This window comes from Suricata suricatta, chromosome 9 (genome assembly GCF_006229205.1).
Source record: "Suricata suricatta isolate VVHF042 chromosome 9, meerkat_22Aug2017_6uvM2_HiC, whole genome shotgun sequence".
Classification (NCBI taxonomy): Eukaryota; Metazoa; Chordata; class Mammalia; order Carnivora; family Herpestidae; genus Suricata; species Suricata suricatta.
In genome coordinates, this window is record NC_043708.1 from 96,634,425 (window position 1) to 96,658,470 (window position 24,046).

At 35.7% G+C, this 24,046-nt stretch overlaps 1 protein-coding gene across 1 annotated transcript in view; it reads right to left on the bottom strand.

Annotated features, from left to right (window-relative positions):
* Window positions 1-946: 946 nt before the first annotated feature.
* ADAM10 (ADAM metallopeptidase domain 10) overlaps window positions 947-24,046 on the bottom strand; it is a 133,684-nt gene continuing 110,584 nt past the window's right edge. The window contains exons 10-16 of the mRNA XM_029951142.1: window positions 23,770-23,953; window positions 19,033-19,183; window positions 18,035-18,218; window positions 17,219-17,327; window positions 16,202-16,422; window positions 4,945-5,071; window positions 947-3,212 (exon numbers count right to left, since the gene is read on the bottom strand). Of these exons, the coding sequence (XP_029807002.1) occupies window positions 3,118-3,212; window positions 4,945-5,071; window positions 16,202-16,422; window positions 17,219-17,327; window positions 18,035-18,218; window positions 19,033-19,183; window positions 23,770-23,953 (1,071 nt within the window). The 3' untranslated portion in view covers window positions 947-3,117. The remainder of the gene's footprint in view (window positions 3,213-4,944; window positions 5,072-16,201; window positions 16,423-17,218; window positions 17,328-18,034; window positions 18,219-19,032; window positions 19,184-23,769; window positions 23,954-24,046) is intronic.

Here is a 24,046-nt window from a genome sequence, read left to right on the forward strand (position 1 = left end):
AATATGACAAAAATGAAGTCCCCCAAACACAAAGGGCTGACGACACCTCAGAAAACAAGACTGATCAGATAAAGTTGTCTTCACCTCTAAAAAGTCCTTCCCCAAACTGCTAGATCTTGCCTGAAGCTATGGAAAACACTAACTCCAAAAACTGTAATCATTTACTTTATTGAATTTGTTTGTGAGTTGTTTGAATTTAGAAAACTTAGGGGGAAAAACAATCTCAACAAAATTTAGGCATTCAATTGTAAGTAAAAACAAATTTGCAATCATCTTAATTAATACTGATGGCTTCACAAACAAATGTATGATATGCTTTGATGTTTGTAAATCACGGTAACTAAAAGTATTGCATACTTACCCATTTAACGATGGGTCTTATTTTTTAAAAATTGGGGGGGCAGATTATTCTGTGCAGGACATCATTCTGAGCTTATAGTTATTCGTCTAGGTAAGACTAAAGTGTCAGTTCTCTCCTTATTTGCTATGAATTTGACAAAATAGGAAAAGGTGGCTCCAAATTTTAAATCTTTCTTATTACTAAAAGACTTTGAAAATAAATGGGGTACTTAGTATTCAAACCTTTGCAAAATAGGGTTATTTGCCCTATAGTTTTTCCAGAGTCTGGATTTTGTAAGACCACAGTTTCCGAAATGACTCTGCTTTTCTACCAAGACAAAGATTTTTAAACATTTTGAATATTATTTAGAAATAAAATAAAAGTAGTTAAGTGTTTTTTTTTTAATGGTCATTGTGTGTAGATACAGAGATAGCTAATCATAAATTTTTTTTTCATGGACTCCTAACTAGGAACATTAGTAGCTATAGGTGTATGAAAAGAGACAATCATTTTTCTGCTTCATAATCTCTTTCAGTAAGGAAAAGCTGCTTTGTGGGAAGCTTCTTTTGATAGTTCTCAGAGTTCAAAGAGTATGGAACCTTTGAGTTGATTTCATCAAGTCTATTTATTAATGCATTTCAAGTTTCAAAAAACCTTACATCTTTGCACAATACTTTATTTTTTGCAATTTTTAGTAAAAATTTCCAAAGTGAACAAAAAGATACTGTATAAAACACAGTGGACATTAAACTGACAGTAGTATTAGATCTCATTTGTCTTGATCCTTTTGTTTTACCACATCTTGATTTGCAGTGGAAAGAGTTCAGTGCATGTATCTCTTGTCAGAAAACATTTAACTTAGACTCAAAATAAAATAGGGCAGTGTGTACCTGCCAAAACCCTACCACAGGATAACATTACAGGCAAAAAATGTACATGTTCCAAAGTCTACCACACTCAAGAAGTTACTAAGAACTCTTGCAGAATAAAAGTCACCATTTTAGAAATGCAAACCCACTTCCAACCTTTGCACAGTCCAAAAACAAAGGCATTTAATGATTTAAAAGCAATTACATACATATCTACCTACCTGTTTGTTTAGAATTATTTATAGTCTATCTGGGGTTTCATGTACAAAATTTGTCTCTAAATCATGTACAAAAAGCTGTATTTTGAAAAAAGTCACCACATACTGTACAAGTTTACAAGGAAGAGATCCCATTATTTTCTCTAGCATTTTTGGCCTTGCTGGCTTGCGTCACATTATGAGAATGATTGTGTAAACCTTATACTCTTAAGAAACAAAAAGGAAAAAAAATGCCAAAAACACAAATCTTTTCACCATTCCCTAAATTTGCCTCCTATGTGAAGCCAGAAAAATCATAGCTGTTTACTTCTAATTTAAGTGATGTAGTTGGAAAACAGAAGCAATAAATATGTCACAAGCTTAAAATTTTTTTTATAATGCCCCCTTCCATTCCTGCATAGCAATAAGCCTGTTAATACATTAAATGCTTTTGCTTTCTTTCTTTAAAAAGCCAATTATTTATATCTGTTTAAAAAATAAATTTGGAATGGGACATTGTGCTGTTTCACCTTGATTCTTAAAATATTTTAGGGGAAAAAAATGTCAGAAGGCCTATCTACAATTTTAACTACTAGTTGAGCAAATCACCCTTCTTTAGTGGTTACCAATGATCAGTGATAATATGCTGAAAAAACTGTTCCGGTATTTCAATAAAATAAAAGACCCAGCTTTTCTTTTCCAGATCAGAGAAAACCAAAAACATATTTAGCATACTTTAGATATATGGAAAGCACAAATAACAGGCTACAAACAAACAAAAAATCATTTCACTGACATAATTTCTACCAAAGCATGAATAAAATTTCGCCTATCAATTCAGAACTGGAATTGAATTAGAAAGTTTAAAATAAGTAAGCAGAAATCAGACACTTGTGTAAGAACTAACTCTGAAGTAGTATGCTGCGTATGTCCAGTTTGCACAGGTAACTGTTCTTCAGCATAGCCACTCATGTGCTCTTAGCAGCCATTTGATGAAGACAAGATGAACATCAGAACCAACTCCATCATTATAAAAAGATAAATTGATTCTCACTTCAAAACTGCCTGTGTAAAAGCATTACAGAATCCTGGACCACTGAATACCACCATTCTCTGTTATCCTGAGTATGTCAATTAAACAGTAATTTTTCATTAAGAGCGGAAAAATTTTATAATACAAAGAAACATCCATATTGCAATTTCTGTTTACAATTGCACACAGAAGTACAGTGTACATAAGAAATACATGTCTGCATATAACAAGGTATGTACATTGGCAAGTGATGTCTCCAATGTTGAGGTGGTCGAGCCTCCTTAGCCTTGATTGGCAGTTGAAAAAAATATATATATATTTCAATTTGTGATAAAAGTTTATCGAGAGCCAAGTTTGCCTGCAAGTGAAGAAAATGCAGCAACGAAGAAGAGGGAACATGGGGCACATAATAATATTCTAAGACTTTGTGCCATTACGTTAAAAATAGCTGTCCATAAGAAAATTGTGTTCCTTTTCCATCCCCCCACCCCCAAATTGGAATTTTCAGGCTTTAAAACTTATGTAATTCCACCTGGTCTGAGGACATGATCTCTTGCCATTTTTTTCTTCAACTGTATTTGGGAGGGTTTCGTTTGGGGATGATGATTTAACAGGTGTCTCTTTGGAGTGAAGTTTTCCCATTGTAGGCACTAGGAAGAACCAAGGCAAAAGCTGCAGTTAACGTCTCATGTGTCCCATCTGATAACTCTCCCGGGGCCTCTGGCGCTGGGGCTGCTGAATGGGCTGTGGAGGTCTCCTCCTCTTTAAAGTGCCTGCGAATCACAAACAAAAGTAAAACAGATTTGTCATGCGCTTTTTAATCTTAAAAAACAAAAGTGACATTTCAATAAGAAAGGTTCTAGATCAGCACTATCTATATGTGTAGTTTAAAATTTTCTGGCAGCCATAATGAAAAAAATTAAAAGACAGGCAAAGTGTTAATAATTTTATTTCACTTAATCCAATATAGCCAAAATATTATCATTTCAAGGTATATCAATACAAAAACGCACTAATGAACTATTTCATTCTTTTTTGTATATGAAGCCTTCCAAGTCTGATATGTATTTTATAACACATCTCAATTTAGCCTCATTTCAAGTGTTCAACAGACACAACTATTAGATTAACATGAACTCTGAGGGCAGAATCCATGAGGAATAATTTACTGAGTGCCTTTGAGCAAATGACTGAACCACTGTGAAATTCAAGATGCCTTGTCTGTAATCCAGGGATAATAATGAACTATCTACATAACCTGTCAAATTATACGACAATTCATGTAAAAATGCTTTTTTTTGGTAAGGGTTCAGTAAAAGATAGGATTGTTGGTTTCTTTAAGTTTTTATAGGTGAAATTTGCCTAAAGAGAAATCAAATAAAAGATGCGTTACATGGCTTGAGACCATGATTGGTAACCTATCTAAAGAGTGTCGTGTGGCCCTTAGAAATCCCTAAGAAAATAAAAGAAGTTTTAGAGTGCTGCTGACACTGTCCATTTACAAAAAGCAGTATCCTCAAAATCAAATTCCCTGACTGCCACCAACATACGGTCCCAAGCATGGACTACTGAGCTCTCTTGCCTCAAGATAGGTAAATTCAGGGGAGCAACTGAGGGAAAATAGAGGAAATGGGGAGAGACCCCTAGTTTTAAACTACTTTGTATTTAGGGCAGCAGATCTGGCCTGAGGCAAGAAGCTTCATGAGAAGTCTGTGCGGGGCAGGAGAGGGACAGCTGTCAGTCAGCTCATGTTCTCGTCTGCCACTGTCACGGCGTGATGTATGCCTTACTCCTAGAGGGAAGAGCTCTGGTGCCAGCATTCTGAGGGCAGCACAGAAGCCACAAATACCTTGGGGAAAGTGAGGGAGAAAAGATGGAGCAGTTGCCTCATACCCTTTTCTTCTTCAAATCCCTGGAGCTAATCTAAAGAAAGCCTCTTCCTCCCTGTGTCTCCATGAGAGGTAAAGGGTGGAGACCAAACCTCAGGATTTATTTTCAGAGATGGGGAATAACTATGGTTACTTGGTGACTGAAGCCTCTACCCTGAGACCCTCCCACAGACTGTCATCTGTATTTCCCCATAAGCATTAACCCTAAAGAAAATGAGTTTATGTGCCAAGAAATAGTTCAAGGGCATAAACATTAAAAACAATAACAGATAACTATTAGAATAGAAAAACCAATCACTTAAAAGTAGCCTATCATAATAAAAAAAAAAGAAGATTTTAGAATATGAAAAATAAAACAAGTATCAGGCAAAGATAAATTTTCTAGGTCTAAATATTTTTAGTGACTGACGATAGATTAGCATTAAATTGGCAGCCATAAGCTAGAATGGATTCACAGAGAACACACTTAAACATCAACTAAATAATTCATCCAGTGATCTCATTCTCATGGAGAAAGTACTATAAAATTAGTTACTAAAGACTCATTTAGAATTCAATTCTAACTGCTGAACAGTTCTGAGTTATAAAAATACATGTCTTGCTTAGATGGTCTTACCTGGAAGAGGTTTAGGAGGAGGCAGCTTTGGATTACTACTTGGAGTATGAACACTGCATATCTTAATAAATCCAGCCATGAGCATGATCAGAGCAATTCCCATAAGTAATACAGCCCACCAATAAGCCTAGAAAAAAACAGATTTCTCTACTGAGAAAGCTATAAAATATCTTAAGTTATTATATAATACATAAAAAAATATATGTTACATTTTAATTTTTAAGAATATTTATTCATTGGGACTTGTACAGAGACCATATATAAGCACATATAGATTTTTTTAATGTCACAGAAATATGACGAAAAAGACCAAAACTGCCCATAATTTCACAACTTTGAGGAAACCACTCAATCTTATTTTTCTGTCAGTTTCTTTTCTAGATATAGCCATGTTGGTCACATACACAGATAAACTCACACGCAAAACTAGGGTGCATCCTGTATATAGCTTATACTGTATTTTCCCATGCTATTAAGTATTTTATGGTTTGAATTATTTCCTTTTTTATTTATTTATTTTTTTGCCTAATACTCTTATAAACAATGTGTTTGCCTTTATATTCTCCAATGGCTTAGAGAGTATATTTGTTGCTTTAAATTCTACTTCTAAATAAATTTTAAAAATAATCTTAAACCTATATTTTTTTAATCATCAAAGTTAATACTAAATTCTATCTCTTTTGAGTCTCCCCCTTTTCTGTTATTCTATTTCATTTGAAATTTAAGCCCCAGACTACTGCTATGAAATTATTTTATCAATCTTATCTTTCATTGTATTTGATAGATATTTATACCATATCTATTATTTAAATTCATTTAAAGGTTGTCTTTTTTTAATATGAAAAATGGAAGGATATACACATTCTACAAGCAAAGTTTACCCTAAGAAGGAAATAAAACTTTCACTTCTAGCCTAAATCATATAAACAAATCAGTCAACCAAAAAATTCAAAAATTACTAGTATAATCTTATTTATAGAAAAATTATTGTTTCTATTCTTAATAAATCCTAAGTCTATTTTGCAATTCAAAATACTCAGATTAGGGTTTAAGATAGTAAGTAATAATAAGCATCATACAAAATAGTTACAACTTTATAACCTCCACATTGGCATAACACAGATTGATTTATTACATGCATAGTTATTGCTAATTATAGACCAAGAAACTCCCATTTAAGATTTCCTATGATATGAGGTCTTATAACAGCCTACTACTTCTTTACTGTTTCTTTATCCAACAGTGACAACATAATTAAAGTAATAAAAACTAAAATAAAAATACATGTTGTGGAAAATATCCCAAGCCACTTTTTTCATGTATGCATAAAACCTTCATATACAAATTTATTTTAAAGTTTGTTTTATTTTGAAAGAATCTCAAAGTTATAGAAAAGTTGCTAGTATAACAAACTTTTTAAAATCTGGAACCATCTGAGAGTAAATTGCTAGCATGATGCTCTGTTATATCTAAACATTTTAGCATGTAGTTTTTACACCATAAGGAGTTTTTTAGATAAACCACAACACAATGACCAATATCAGTAAATTGGCACTGATACATTACTACCATTTAATCCTCAGAGCCCACTCAAGTTTTGCCAATTGTCCCAATACAATTCAAAATTATGTACTGCATGTAGCTGCTGTATTTCTTTAGTCTCCTAAAATCTGGAAAAGTTGTACAGTCTTTCCTTGGCTTATATAACCTTGACACTTTTGAAAATTACAGCCCAGTTACTTTGTATTGGATGTCCCTCAGTTTAGGCTTCTTGGATGTGTCCCTATGAGTAGGTTCAGGTCATACATCTTTAGTAAGAATATCACAGAAGTGATGCTGTGTTGTTCTCATGGCATCCCATCAGGTGACACAGGTTTTTGATCTTATGATTGATATGTTAACCTGATCACTTGATTAAGATGTTACCCGCCAAATTTCACCACTGAGATACTCTTCTTTTTTGTAGTCAGTGAGTCTCCGGTAGGGACATAACTTGGAGCTATGTGAATGCCCTGTTCTTCGTCAAACTTTCAACTTACTCATTTCATTCAGTATTGCAACATGGTTTCCTATTTTATTCAATGGGTTATAATCCATTCCATATAATCCATATGTCAAAAGACATAGTGTGTCTTTTGAACATGTTCCTACTAGTCTTTGAGCACTTTACTTTCTGGCACTGTTAATTTATCTTGTTCTTTCTCTGCCCCAGCCTTCAAATCAACGATTTCTCCATGTAGCCCGGTTCCCGGTAGAACTGCCCCTCCTACATAGACCCCCTTCTCACAACACTTGTACTACGATATCCCAGCCCAGCTGCCCTTCCACAAGGTGCCCGTCTCCCTGCTTGGACTTTAACACTGCCTATTGGTCTTCTTCCCCATTCCTCATCCTCCCTACTCTGCTCAGACTCTAACACCCTGTTCTATGCCACTACAGGTCCCCCGACTTGGCACGGATGCCTACCTTACTTGGCCTCATCTGATGGCTTTAGGAATATACTGTTTAAAAAGAGAGTAAGGCAATTCGGCCTCACTGCTGAAAGATGTGATTTTTCAATGGAAGCTACACATCTTAATTTTTATGTGAAATCTATTTTTAAATGCTGGCAATTCACTCAAAATTTATAAAAACAATACACAGACCTTACAAGACATGTTTACAGAACTAAATCTCAGTTGAAAACCATAAGTTTACAATCTACTTTTCAGAGTTCACTTCTTGTATCCTACAGAGATTGCCAGAGAATCTTCTAATTTTCTTTCAGTTTCTAGAGAAAATAACTTTTAGAGCATTACTCTACCTGTGAGTCTTTAGGATAATATTTCCCTTCTCTTGTTACATGAATTTTCCATAGTCTATACGCACAGCTTCTGTCCTGCTCCCAGCATCCAGAACCCTTTTAAATATGCCATTTAATGAAACAGGACCCTCTTCTCCCTCCACTGTCTGCATTTCTGACACTCTGACCTAGCAAAATACATAAAGAACTAAAATCACCAGTTTGTACTATTTTAAGTGTTCTTCCTACTCTATACCAGTGGTTCTCAACCTTGGTTTGGCATGTTAGAATCATCTGGAAAGCTTTTAAAACTCAAGATGCCTAGAGCAAATCCCAGACCCAAATGGGGTGGGGGTGGGACAATGACATTAGTAGTTTTACTATGCAATATTTCATGATGCAGCCAAGAGTGACAACCACAGGTCTCAAACTTTTTCTATAAAGGGCTAAACAACAAATATTTTAGGCTTGTCTCTGTCAAACTACTCATTTCTGCATTCTAGTACAAAAGCAGCCATAGAGAACATGCAAACAATTGAGTGTGGCTGTATTCCAGTAAGCCATTATTTACAAAAAATGGGAGCAGGCCAGATCTGACCCATGGGCCATGGTCTGTCAACCCCTGTTCTACACCCACATGCAGGACATTAGTTTTGGAGCCTCTATCTAAATGTATACCATTCAACACCAACTCTTATAGTTCTAAATCTCTATCCCAACTATCTGCCTGATGCTGGGAGAAGATGAGACTGTATGACTGGCTATAGAAAGAGAAAGTCCCATGACTGGGAAAAGCTGCTCAAATAATCAGCACTCCTAGGTAAAGGGATGGTTCCTATCACTGAGTAGATCTAAGAATTATCTGATAAGCTTATTAAAACACATGTTCTCAGGCCACAACCCTACAAATTCCAATTTAGTTGTTCTAGTTAAAGACCCAAGAAACTACATCTTAAACAAACACACCAGTGTTGAGGATGCAGATGTGTGCTTCTTACCCAATATAGACATGCTGCCATTGTGGTACACAACCACTCAGAGCAATACAGGAAGTTTAGCGTCCCTGATCCTCATCCGTCAAATGTTGGTAGAGCCCTTCAGTTACTCTGACAACTACTGTACATTCTCAAATTCCCTCTGGGGAAGAAGTACCACCTCTAATGTGATCCAGCCCATAAGCAGAAAAGATCAATGGTTTTCCTACTACTTTTAGGCTGATGGGCTAATTCCAGGAGATGCACGTCTATTCCTAATGTTCATTACATTCTCTAACACTGTTCCTTCCTTCCAGTCTTCCCAGATCAAAACCATCTTCCAGGGGCACCTGGGTGGCTCAGTTGGTTGTATCTGACTCTTGATTTCGAGCCCTGCATTGCGTCCTGCACTACAGTGCAGAGCCTGCTTGGGATTCTCTCTCTCTCTCTCTCTCTCTCTCTCTGACCCCCCTCCCACTTGTACATGCTTTCTTTCAAAATAAATAAATAAACTTAAAAAAAAAAAAAACCACCTTCCACAGGGTCATCAGTGTTACAACTACCTAAAATGTGGAACTGACTATGCCATTCCTCTATGTAAAACCTTCTTCAAAAGCTTCCCACCAAGAATCTCTAAGACCAATAAGTGGGAAAGAGGAAACAAACAAAAATGAGTAAAAACTTGAGCACAATAAAGTGCAGCAAGTACATATATGATTCCACATTTTAGAAATATATATGTATACTCTTGTAATGGTATAGATCATTTCTGAAGAACACAGAAAATAATCATCTTCAGAAAACTGGGCTTCAGGGTGAAAAGATGGTTTACTTTTCAATGTATTACTTTGTCCATTAAAAAAAAAAAGATGGGGTGCCTGGGTGGCTCAGCCGATTGACTATCTGACTCCAGACCTCAACTCACATCTTGAGCTCACAGTCATGAATTCAAGCCCCACATTAGACGTGAAGCCTAATCAAATTAAGTAAATAAAATTTCTAAAAAAGTGTAATCACATTTTCAAAAGGAAAAAAATGTAAAAAAAAAACAAAACCCAAAAACCTTTTATTAAAAAAAATTCACACTTATGTGTCTTTTTAAGTGCTCCCTATCAATAAAACATCCATCTGGACCCTCTACTTCTACTTCTAAAGAATTTAGTTTTGGCATCACCTCCTTAAAGAGGTCTTCCCTAAACAGATTCCTCTTTTCAGTGAAAACACCAGGCAGAAATGAAAACATGTTTCCTATGTATTTGTCACTTTAATTCAAACTGAGCTATGAGCTCCCGGAAATTATATCCTACAAACTCAGTACCTATCCCATTAAAAAAAGTACCTATTGGACTAGTTATTACAAATGAGTCATTATTCCAAATACTGAGTTTCTGAAACAGCTCATTTATTATTTCTAGACTGTCCATAAAAATAAATACCGTGACAAGGCTCTTATAACAAAGACTGGATGTAAAAAATGGTGGTTTTTGATATCTCTGGTACTAGTTTTTCAGCATCTAAAATGTCCTAAATACAGATACAAGTAGTATGACAGTAACAGAAGCAGATACAAGAGAAAGCCTGATTTAATCTGGGTTTTAACTGTAGGAAACAAAAGTCAAGAGGACCTGGTTCCAGTTGAGATCAACAGACATTTACTAAAATATGGCACCCTGGTCCTAAAGAACTTCCAGGTCCTTTTAGCAGTGTTCTTGGACTTCCTCCAAATTTTTCAAGGCAACTACGTATCAAAAAAGCCCAAAGCTTGAGATGTTTTAGTAACAATGACAGCAGCTCTTCAGCTTAGTGAGTGAGGAAATGAAACATCACTGGAGTGAGAAGATAGCAAGAAAAACTAAACAAAACAATGGTGTATTTGGGAATGTAGTACATATGGCTACCTTTGGTAGAGGGTATTTCTTAATACTCCCTTTAAAAGAGGATCTTAGGGGCACCTGAGTGACTTAGTTGGTTGAGTTCACAGTTTGTGGGTTTGAGCCCCACATTGGGCTCTACATTGACAGAATGGCACCTGCATGGGATTGTCTCCCCCCCTTGCTTCCCAATCTCTCTCTCAAAATAAATAAATATTTTAAAAATAAAAGAATTATCACAGAATTGGTTAAATACTAAATTGCATGCTTTCTCTTTTATATATAAAAGAGAAATTATAAAATCAGGGGAAAGAATACCAAATCAGGCTAATAAATGCAAAATATGTGTTTCATCTGTAAGGAAAGATCACAATGTATCCACTTGGTAGAATCTGAAAGAAAGGAGAGCCATCATCTACTCAACAAACATTTAGTAAGTGTAAATTATGCACCAAACCTGTCTTTCATAGATACAAGGGGGCTAAGTGAAACCTGAAGAGACAAAGAGAAGGTAAGTTAAAACAAAGCCCTGAAGTTCTCAAGCACTAAATCAAGTCTGAGAAAATAATTCTACACAGGACACAAACAGATATTATTTAACACAGTCATTTATATGGCCAAAAGAACACAAAGTAGAAAAAATAAGTAAAAACTACAAAATAAAAGGTCAAAATTTACCAGTCTAATTGATTAAATATTAATTATACTAGTTCTTTATTTAATAATCTAAATAAACAAAATAGACCTGTAGGATTATAAAATGATAAAACAGGTATCACCACACCACCACCACCAAAAAACAAAACTGTAAGAGGGAAGGGGCAAGACATACACTCAAGTCTCTTCAGATATAAGATGGTCTTTACTGTTTTTAAATACCTCCATAAAAAGTCAACCATACAATCTTTTCCGTGAACGTTCCAGTGTTTGACAGCTCACTCTCCGCAAATGCACTCTATAGACTTCCTGGGGCTCACAAAATCTCGGCGGCCCACTCACTGCTCCTTGTGGTGATCCTGATTTTGGCATCCTACAGGGGCAGAAAGCTTCCCTTCTCCCCTTCAGAATATACTATTGTCTAGAATTTGCCTGAATGTTCTTCTAGCCTTCAACCCCCACCCCACCACATGCCAACTCACACCAATCTACCAAGCTGAAAGCACTGGCTACTAATCTGGTTACTTTAGACACAACCTAGGCAGGCAGGATAAAACACTACTGAGAGAAACCTGAAGATATTATGGCTTCAAAATGAAGATAATATTTAGCACAATTTTTATTCTTTTCCATATAAATTATGACATTTAAGGAATCTGCTTCATTCATCCAACAAATGTATACTGAATCCCTACCATATGCTAAGCCCTGTGACAACACTGCATCTTTGTTGTTTAAGGATCACAAGTGAGGGCGCCTGGGTGGCTCAGTCGGTTTAGCCTCCGACTTCGGCTCAGGTCAGATCTCACGTTCGTGAGTTCGAGCCCTGCGTCAGGCTCTATGCTGACAGCTAGCTTAGAGCCTGGAGCCTGCTTCCATGTCTGTGTCTCCTTCTCTCTCTCTGCCCCTCCCCCTCTCATTCTCTGTCTCTCCGTATCAAAAAATAAATAAAACATTAAAAAAAATTAAAAAAAAAAAGGATCACAAGTGATAGCTATGTGGACTATTCCACTGGGCAATGAGGACTTTAGAGGTCCAGACCTACCCTCCATTTCAACAGATAAGGATGACAAAGTAGAAAATGTCTGTTAAAAGCCTTTCAAAAAGGAATCCTAACACTGCAGACACTGAAAACAATGGTTCCCACACCTCAGCATGCACAATCAACCGCTGACTCAGTGGATCCAGGGTGAGGTCTGATAATCTGCAGTTCTTCCAAGTTCCCAGATGCTGATGCTGCTGGTCAGGGTACTATAGTTTGAGATCCACTGCTCCAGATTAGGGGTTGGCAAACATTTCCTCTAAAAGGCCAGATAAATATTTTAAATTTGAGGAGCCAGTCTCTGTTGCAACTATTCAAAGTGCAAAAGCAGCCAGAGACAATATATAAGTGAATGGGTGTGGCCATGTTCTAATAAATCATTATTTATGAACAAGAAAATTTGGATTTCTTATCATCTTCAATGGAGTATTTCAATATCTTTTGATTTTTTTTCAACTACTTAAAAATGTGGAACCATTCTTAGCTTGTGAGCCATACAAAAGCAGGCAGTGGGCTAGATCTGACTGATGAACCACAGTTTGTCAACCCCTGGTTCTAGATGAATGGCTGGTTCTCAATCCTGGCTGGTCACCAGAAAATAGCTGAGAAGCTTTTAAAAGACCCAGATACTCAAGCCCCATCCCACGAGATTCTGAATTAGTCTAAGCTGTAAGTAATGAACAAGTATGAATAAGAATTACTGATCTTAACCACTGTTCTCCCAAGTGAATTCTACGGATATTTAGGGTTTAATAAGCCTTATGAATGAATAAAGGTTTCTGGGGTCAAGTAAGTTTGAAAATGAAATTTAAAGATTTTTTACTGTAGGACTTCCCATGATATTCTCATAAATATCTAGGAGGATACTACAGTATGCAATGTTTTCCAGATTCATTGGACCATCAAACCCATGGGTGTAATATGAAACACTTGGGAAACACTAGCCTGAATCTTTCATAAAGAATAACAGATATTTAATATGTTGGTTCATAAAGTTACAGCAAAATCTGAGAGAAGTTAATTTAAAAATGAGAAATACAACTGATTTCTTTTTAAAAAAAATTTTTAATGTTTATTTTTGAGAGAGAGAGAGAATATGGAGGAGGAGCAAAGAGAGAGACACAGAATCAGAAGCAGGTTCCAGGCTCTGAGCTGTCAGCACAGAGCCTGATGCAGGGCTTGAACCCACAAACCATGAGATCATGACTTGAGCCAAAGTTGGATGTTTAAGCAACTGAGCCATCCAGGGACCCTGAAATAATAATCAATTCTTATCAGAATAATAATACAAAAGAAAAATTTCTGGGGCACCTAGGTGGCTTGGTTGAGCGTCTGACTCCTGATGTTGGCTCAGGTCATGATCTCATGGTTGGGAGACTAAGCCTTATGTCAGGCTCGATGTGAATGAGAAGGCTTAAGATTCTCTCTCTCCATTTAGATTTTTAAAAGCAACTTAAAAGTGCCTGATTAAACAGTTTCACAATACAAGAAAAGACTTCATATTGTTAATTTATTGTAACAAGCATTTCACAAAATCCTAAACTCTAAATATGAAAAAAGCTTTTAAGTTTTTTATTTTGAGAAAGAGAGAGAGAGAGAGAGAGAAAGAGAGAGAGAGAGAGAGAGAGAGAGAGAGAGAGAGAGAGAGAAAGAGAGAGAGGGAGAATCCCAAGCAGGCTCCAGGCTGTCAGTGCAGAGCCCAATGCAGGGCTCAATCTCATGAACCATGAGATCATGACCTAAGCCAAAATCAAGGGTCAAACAGGCACTCAACTGACTGAGCAACCCAGGTGCCCCTAAATATGGTTTTAAAAATACTTTTAAGAGATCACTTCCATTAAATATTTTTAAAATAGGAATGAATGAGCTTCCTTAAATGCTAAATAAAATGAGGGGCACCTGGGTGGCTCAGTTGGTTAAGCATCCGACTTTGGCTCAGGTCATGATCTCACTGTTCATGGGTTCAAGCCCTGCATCAGGCTCTGTGCTAACAGCTCAGAGCCTGAAGCATGCTTCAGATTCTGTGTCTCCCTCTCTCTCTGACCTTCCCCTGTTCACGCTGTCTCTCTCTCTCAAAAATAAATAAAAAACATTAAAAAAATTTTTTTAAGAATGCTAAATGAGTCAAAATTGAGATCATGGGGAAAAGTAAAAAAGTCTTATTTTTAGATATGATTCACTACCTGGAAATCCTAAAATACCTAGTATAACATATACTCTGTAGAACATAACTCTGAGATCTCCATTATCAGATTACTCTTTAAATACATGGTCTTCTATAGTAGACAAGTATACCACACCTCAACTTCTTCTTAGAGGTAATCAGGGAAAAAAAGAAAAAGAACTGGATCCGAATCGAAAAGAAGGAAGTAAAGGGCCAAGAAAGGTAAGCTACTTGATGTCACAGAACTGACAAATGTCAGGGGATGATACGAATCCTTGCATAATTCCCTAGCCTGTACTCTCCATTTTGCCACACTATCAAAGGCACCTTTAGCTTAACAGATATTTTTTGAATACTTACTATGCCTCAAGCACAGGAGTACAAAAATGAGTAACATATGTTTTAGAGACTTAAGTTAAATAAATTGACCCATTTTTAGGTTTAAAACCTAGATTTCCTAGGGGCGCCTAGCTGGCTCAGTCAGTAGAGCGTGCAACACTTGATCTTGGAGTAGTAAATTCAAGCCCCACGTTGGGCATAGGACTTAATTAAAAAAAAAAAAAAAGTTTTTCTCTAAAAATAAATAAAACCTAGGCTTCCTAAATTTAGGTTCAATGATCCTCCTACCTCATAATCACTATAGGTCTAAAAATCATATATTCTAACATGTAAAGTACAGTAGAAGTCTTCTTATGTATAATAAGTGCCATTTTAATGGTAGAGATAATTTCAAAGTTTTTATTACAAATGTTATTACAAGAGTACCAAAATGGATCACAACCCACAGATGACTTTTTTTTTGTGCTTTTAAAAAAGCATCCTCAGTGTTGAATGCACACAAAACAATGTAAGAAATAATTTGGGAATGGAGGAAGGGAGGAGAAGCTGAGCTCTAAGTCAATTTCCAAAGCAAACTCCTTCAATTCAGATATACAGCACACTCTCAAATATGTGTATCACTTGCCTATTTCCTACTGATATTTTACTGTAATCACTTAGAAATGTGACTATTTAAGTGACTTTAGATAGTCATTCTCAGCAGTCTTTTAAGAAAATTTCAGGTAATTCAACATCTGTACAGCTTGGAGAAATGTGGACTTAAAAATAATAAAGTTCAGCAATGCCAAGCAAGCTCAGTCGGTAGAGCATGAGACTCTTAAAAATAATAAAGTTCAGTGGGTTTATGCTGTATGAACATCCATAATCATTAATAAATCTGCAAAAGGCTCGGTATCACATCCTAATTGTTCAACATTTCCGATTGCTGACAAGATAAAGACCAAGAAATTATATTGAAACAGCAGAAAAAAACCTTCAGAAAGTCACCAATTTCTCTTTCATTTTTCCTGTTCCATAAAGTAGATGCCACAGTTGGCTATCTGTTATACTGAGACTAAGAAGAAATATAAAAAGCAAGCAAGGCTTTCCAAAACAACTTGAGAGAAAAGTCCCATGAAAATGCCCTAATAATATGGACCAAAGGAGGAAGTAACCCATTCAGGAGAACCAGAGAGAAGAGCAAAATAGAAGGATCCCCATCATCTGCGAATTAATCTCCAAACAATATACATGTGGAAATTCTAATCACTTTAAAAGAAAATAATACACAGGGATATTTGAAGTTTAAAAATCATTCTTCAGATAAAGTAATTCTGGTATAAATAAGAAAGAAGTGATTTTCTCATAACATTGGTGACTGCTGGCCAAGTAAAATTATGACAAAACCATTTAAAGATACGGTTTCTTTATAAATAAAACTATACTTACCACAATCCATTCAGCAATGTTTTCATAGAGCTCTGGACTAAAAATTGCTTTTTTAAGCCTAGCTAGAGGACCATCGGCATCTACTAATCGACACCGCATGAAAACATCACAGTAGCCCCTAAAATCATTGCAGGGGGATCCGGGTTGCAAGGTGATGGTTCGACCAACAAAGTGCTTGCTCCACTGTAGGGACCCTGTACTGGCACAAGTTGATGGATCCACTGGAAAAGAAGTGCCAAATGTAAGTTGAAGATCAGATTTCCTACCAGGCTAGCTGGGGAGAGAGGGAGGAAAGGAAAAGACTGCCTAAAGTCACTACCATAACATGTTACACAGACTTTCATTAGTTAGGCTAGATAACACCACTGGTAATTCACCTTAAATATACAATATAGCGGCACCTGGGGGGCTCAGTCACTTGATGCTCTGACTTCGGCTCAGGTTATGATGCCATGGTTCATGAGTTCAAGCCCAGCCACTGGGCTTCCTGCTGTCAGCAAAGAGCCCACTTCTGATCCTCTGCCCCTCTCTCTCTGCCCCTTCCCTGCTGGTTCTCTTTCTATCTCAAAATAAATAAACAAACTTAAAAAAAAACCCACAATATAAATAAATAGCCAGCGACTCTTGACCTAGTACCTATAATGGCTTTAAAACCCTCTAACCCTCAATTAATTATTGTCATATAGCTGGAAGGTTTTTGTCTAGCTTTTCATTTTTAAAACACTATAGGGACCATAATACTAGGAATACAATGCTATCACTACACTTGAAAATTTCCATGAGGGATTGTTTTGGTGGAAATTATCTGTCCAAACTGGATATCAAAGTTTAATGCTTAAAATTTAGGAGAAAAATGGGGCACCTGGCTGGCTCAGTCAATAAAGCACATCACCCTTAATCTTTGGGTCATGAAGTCAAGCCCCACAATGGGGTTAGAGTTTACTTAAAATAATATTTTTTTAGGAGACAATTTGGTTTTGAAACAGATTTTATATTCTTGCATTTTAAAAGCCTTACTCTTCTTCATACAGCAGACATGGCATAACTCTTTATCATCTTTGCCATCAGAACTGGCACAGGTACACTCCTCCAAGCCATACTTCTCACAGATAGAACCTGCACATTGCTGAAAGAAAAATAAAAGACCAGTTATTTAATCCCATTCAGTCAAGCCTATAATTCACTGTAATAGACAAATATATACCTCTGATGGAAATATCATTAAGTAGAAATAAAAGTGTGGTGAGGGGAAGCAAAGATCAGTATCAGAAACAGACACATTTGAAAAAGAGGTAAATGCAAATAAAACAGCAACTCTTTCAAAGAAATGGCAACTTAAAAAATCTAAACAAAACAAAAACCGAAAAGAGATTAGATGAGCATCAATTTTATATTGGTTATTATGGCTCCTTTGTAAGAAGAGAAAAATGGAATTTTCCTCACGTACAGGGAAGTGGTAATTTAGCCAAGAAAGCTTTAAAGGCTTCACAGAGAACATGACCAGAAGAGTTCTTTTATGTGGACTGATAAAATACTAATTTATGAAACTCAAAAGCAGTACAAAGTCACATGCCTAGTCATACAACTGTTTTTCTCTAGAGATCATCAAACATGCAGTGGAAAGATGATAGGTAAGTTAGTAACTAGTTTAATGCCACCAGGCACTTATGCCACATGATACACTCATGGCTTTATTGGGAAATAGACTGGGATATTATTGAAACAGGGACCAGGATTAATGATTGTAATTCCTCAGCTTTAAATAACAAACAATTATTCTGAAAAGGCAGGTTTTACAAAACTAAATAAAAAGCCTATAAATCAAATGCTTACCCCATTAATGCACACTTGTGTATGCCTATTGCAGTCTGTAAAGTTTGGTTTAGGATCAGAGGCTGGGCACAGAGCTGTGATGCCATTACATATTCCTTCTTTCGCACAGTCTGAATCATCCCGACACTTCTCGGTTTTTGATTTGAATGCACACTGTGCTGTACAACAAGGACCTTGACTTGGGCTAGAATAAACATTCAAGTGATTAATGAAAATGATTAGGATATTTCCTATATATATAGATATGGTCCTAATTTTTAAATCATCAATCTCATCTTTTAAACGGTAAGTAGGTTACTGGTATAAAACTTCAAATTTTGGACTAAGAGGCTCCTAAATTTCAACATTTTATAAGTATAAATAGAAAAGTGATTGTCTTATTTTTATAATCAAGGCATACTATATTCAATACTCTTACTTGTCTCTAGTGAAAGGCTACAATAGGAAATGGATTTAATATTAGGTGAGTTATCAGTATTTTTCATAGTTACATCATGACCGTCAATTCATCAATATTTCTCACATTTATATGCTAACGTCAAACTAGCGTACACAGACCAACCATTTAAAAAGTATTGCACAAACAACATTCTATTGTTTATAACTTATCACTACCAAAGCAAGTTTGACAAGTAAAATAATCATATGACACTATTTACAAGAGTCAACGAAATAAATGCACATTTCCTAAATATTTAAAGTTAAGATTCTAAAAATACAGATAATAATCACATTTATAAGCAGGGAACTAAATAGTGTGTATTCAATTGAGGGTCCTTGCATGTCTTTCTTTAAAACCCACCACACAAATTACAATTACAAGCAGCTCAATGTGCCAAGCACAGCACCAACTCTACTCTGGAAAAATAAATATAACAACAGAAAATAAAGACCAAGTTTCAAAACAATATGCATCTCTTAATGTCATTTTTAAATCAGTCCTAAGTGTCTTCAGGGGACTGACAGGCACATGAGCATGACGGGACGCGGCATGGTACCTGCACTGCTTCCCTGGCTTCAGCTTGCATTTCTTCCCCTCCGGCTGGTTTGCGTCGTAGCAGCACTCGTCCTTACACTGGTCACTGTAGCCACAGTCACATTCTTCACCTTGCTCTACCATCCCGTTTCCACAAATAGGCTGGCCGGATTCTGAGAACAATAAATAAAACAAAGTAAGCACTGTGTGCACACGTTAATTTGATTTAAAATCCACAAACTCTTCAGAGCCTCATACTACAGGCAGAAAGGATATCTGATGAACAAACCATAGAAAAAGCTAGGAACCTAGAAATTGGAAGACATAAACTCAATTCTCACAGTGGCTCGGTCACTAACTAGCAATGAAGCCTTGGGCAAGTCCCTTCCTTTTTAGGGGCTTCAGTTTCTTACAGTGAAACGATTTGACATTATGGTCCCCTCTAAGGTTCCTTCTGGGAATGGTAATATTCGATTTAGGTCATGCCACACTCAACTTGACTAAACAAAGACTGCACTATTACACAAACACGAAATAAGTTAGTGCTTCATCACCCAGAGAAAAATTAAACCTTTTGTGTTAACAAAAAATTTCAAACATACATTAGAAGTAGTAAAAGAATAAGTACAATGAACTCCCATGTACCAGTCACTTAGCTTGAACAACTATCAACAATTGCTATAAATGATTCCATCTAACATATATATATATTTGTTGTTGTAAATACTCCAGGATGAATCTAAGAATTAGGCATTCTTTTTAAAATCTAACCATAATAGCATCATCACATCTAACAAAATTAACAATATGCTTAACAACATCTAATAACCAATTCATGTGAAATTTCCTCAACTGTCTTTTTACAACTCGTTTATTTGAACCAACGTCCACACAAGGCTCCTCAAACCTATACTTGCTTTTGGTTGATGGCTGATATGTGTCTTAAGTTCTTTCAATAAATAACACACTCCCTCTGCTTTTTTTTTTTTTTAACGCTATTTAATTGTTAAAGAAATGGGTCCTTTTGTCTAATGAATTTCCCACACTGTGTTTGACTGACTGTATCCCAGCCAACAAATATATATTTTTTTAACGTACATTAATTTTGCTCATCAGCTGGACCAAAGCTTCTTTAGGGAAGAGCCACATATTATTTGTATCTTTTGTATTCCCACAGAGCCTCGCCATATTGGGTCAAATCTTGGCTCATTTAAGGTTAGACAGTCTGGTCTAAACACAATGATTTTTAGAAAAAAATTTGGAGTCTTTTAAAGTTCTTTAACTTTGTCAGTGGGGCTTAATATCGCAAAAGGAATGTTGCTCTTTGTAAGCTCATAAAATCATAGAACTTTAGCATTTGCAGGGAAATGATAAGAATCAAATGTCTTCACTTTACAGAAAAGAAAACTAAGTTTCAGAGAGTCTGTGCCTTGCTGTAACCATATGCCCCAGTATGGGCAGATGGCAGACCAGACCCATGCTCTGCTCTTTCTGCTACACCAAATCAATGCTGTGTATAGTTGTAGGCTTCACATTGAGAACTGAATAAATAGAAGGGAACACATCTTAAATATAAAGCATGTATGAATTCAAACTACTCTAGAAAGACTAGCTTTGTATTTAGAAAGTGCATTCTTATCCTTAACCCATCAAATATTAAAGGAAATCTTAGAGCTAACTGAAGTTCTATCCTTCTCTTTCATTTTCTACCACCTCTTTTGTTCTCTAAAACTAAAAGCATGCACATGGACATATATACTAAGTAAATAAAAAAGATTTTTCTGAAGTCTAGTAATAATCATTTCAGAATTCATGTGACATGTAATTTAGGTGAACAAGAAAAATGATAAAGTCAGAAAATCTGATGCAATATTTGCTACACATTGGTTTTTACCTCACACAGAAATATTACCTCAAATAAGCTATAACACATAGATACTGTTTAAATGCAAAAATTACTATATATATAGTTATAATTTAAGAAACGAATTTTCTTACCATAAGACCTACAAAGCAATATGCTCATTTTTAAAAGACAACTTCAATTAGAAAGTTTTTTGTGAAAATGTGGTTTACAAATGAACAATCTCTGTAGCCACTTCTACATTAAGAAGCTTTAGAAAAAACCAGCAGTGATAATAACAACAATGATAGTAACATGACTTGTAATTTTAATATGCCCTTTTAAAACAAAAAGAAGGCTTTAAAAGAAAAAGCCAATCAAAGTAAGTAAAAATTGATATTTGTACCTGATCAAAATTTTATTTTCTATTCTGAGAATGGTTCTGGGAAGAGGAGAAAATGACAAGCTACAGACTCGGGAAAAATATTTGCAAATCAATATCGGACAAAGGACTAGTATCTAGGCTGTGTAAAGAAGTCTTAAAACTCAGTGCCTGAGTGGCTCAGTTGGTTAAGCTTCCGACTTCAGCTGTGTTTATGATCTCATGGCTTGTGAGTTTGAGCTGTCAGCACAGAGCCCACCTCGGATCCTCTGTCTCCCTCTCTCTCACCCCCTCTCCTCTGGTTCTCTTTCTCTCCCAAAATAAACAAACAAACAAACAAACAAACAAACTTAAAAAAACAAATAACTCTTAAGAATCAACAGAAGAAAAATATCCAATGAGAAATGGCCAAGAAACATGAACATTTCACCGAAAAAGATATACAGATGGCAAATAAGCACATGAAAAGATGAACAACATTTTTACTCACCAGAAAAATACAAATTAAAATCACAACAAAATATCACTATACTATCAGAATGGATAAAACATAAACAGCAAAAATGCCAAAAGCTGGCAAAGATGCAGAGAAATTAGATCACTTATACACTGCTAAGAATCTAAAATAATATATCCAAGCTGCAAACCACTTTGAGAGTTCTGTATGAATAAAGCAAACAATTACCATTTGATCCACCAACCGGATTTGGGGAAATGAAAACTTCATGTCCACATAAACAACCTGTACATGTATGCTATGTCTGCTTTCTGCATAATAACGAGAAACTGAAGACAGTCCAGAGAGCCTTTAACAGGTGAGAAGTTTAGACAAGCTGTGGTACAGTCATACCATCGAACACTACTCAGCAATAAAGACAAATTCCTGATACAGGTAACAATTTGAATGTATCTTCAGGAAATTATGCTGAGTGAAAAAAAGCCAATCTCAAAAGGTTTACATATTACATGATTCTATTTATATAACATTTTTGAAGTGACAAAATTTTAGAAATGGAGAACGGTTTAGCAGGCAGGTGAGGGAATTAGCAGGAGGGAGGGAGGTGTGTTTGTCCTCAGGTAACTTACATCTTGTGAAACAGGACAGGAACCCAAACAAACATAATACAAGGTAGAATATTTAGAACACATTAAATGCCACAAGAGAAGCATAGCAGATGAATGGATAAACAAAATGTGGTATATCCATACAATGGAATATTATTCAGCCATAAAAAGAATGGCATTCTGATACATGCTACAACTTGAATGAATGCTAAGTGAAATAAGCCAGACACTGAAGGACAAATACTGTCTGATCCCACCTATACAATGTACCCAAAAACAGCAAATTCAGAGAGAAAATAGATTAGAAGTTACCAAGGGCTTGGGAGAGAGGGGAGCAGGAATTACTGCATAGTGAATGTAGAATTTCTATTTGGATAAATTAAAAAGTTTGGAAATGAATAGTGGTGATGGTGGCACATCACTGTGAATGTACTTAATGCCACTGAATTGTAACTTAAAATTAGTTTAGATACACATTCTGTGTATTTTTTATTTATATTTATTTTATATTTATTTTTATGTAAATTATACATGTTTTATCCCTTTTTTTTTTTACCATTAGAAAAAAAGAATTTCATGGCAGCATTACTCATATTAGCCCAAACCTGAAGAGCCCAGGAGTTCATCATTAGGAAAGTGGATGAGCAAAGTATGATATATTCATACAATGCAATACTAAGCAAAAAATAGAAAGCACTAATGACGAATCTAAAAATATGCTGAGTAAAAGCAGCCTTCCACAAAAGAATAAAAATTATATGATTCCACTTACATGAAGTAAAACAAGCAAAACTTCTCTATAGTTAAATAAATCAGAATAATGGTTGACTGTGAGATTTATCTTGGGGGAAGAAACTGGGAAGGGAAATGAAAACTTTCTGGAGTGACAGAAATATTCTGTTTTGATAGGTGCTTAGGTTACACAGGTATATACATTTGCCAAAGTTCATTAAATGGTGGACTCATTGTACATTTCACTTATGTTAATAAAAAAAAAACCACAAACGATATTGAACTCTGACAGTCAATTATATAGGCTGAAGTATTTGGGGGTGAAGTCACACCAAGGAAGAAAAAAGCCCCCCCAAAGGAAAAATTTTTTCCTGTTTTGTGTTCTACATCTTCAGCTTCTATAAATTCCTTGATCAGAGCTCATCGTGCTTCTAATAGGGATGCCACTCCTGGAACATCTAAAATAGTGATGTCTACAGTCTGTGTCTATGTAAACAAACATGGAGACTGTGGTTCTCACCTGGATCAGAAGAAAATCCAGTAGCTGCCTGACCACTTTGGTCTACAATCTACTTTAAATTGCAACAAAAAACATGGATTGAGGGATGGATAAGTTAATAAACAGTGACAGAATAAATACAGCAAAGTTTTAATAGTTATAAAATACAGGTGGTAGGTGCATGGGTGTTTCAAGATTTCTGAATGTTTGAAAATATATGTCAGGAAAACATACATACCAACAAAACAGTTGTTTCTCTTCTTCTCAAGAACTTGGCTTATATTTCTAATACTACAGAGTGAGAATTTATTGTTGTTAAGTTTGTCCCCGGATGTTGCTCTTGCATACATGATGTAATTGCCATTTTCTTTTTGTCCTAAATTCTTAGATTCTCCTGGAGTGCACTCTGTTCCAGAATCATGCTGCCAAACAGAATATAGAGTTACATAAACAGGAAGTAAAATAAGGTTTTTGGGTCATCTGACTGAATGTAATTTTCTCACCAGAAGAACAAT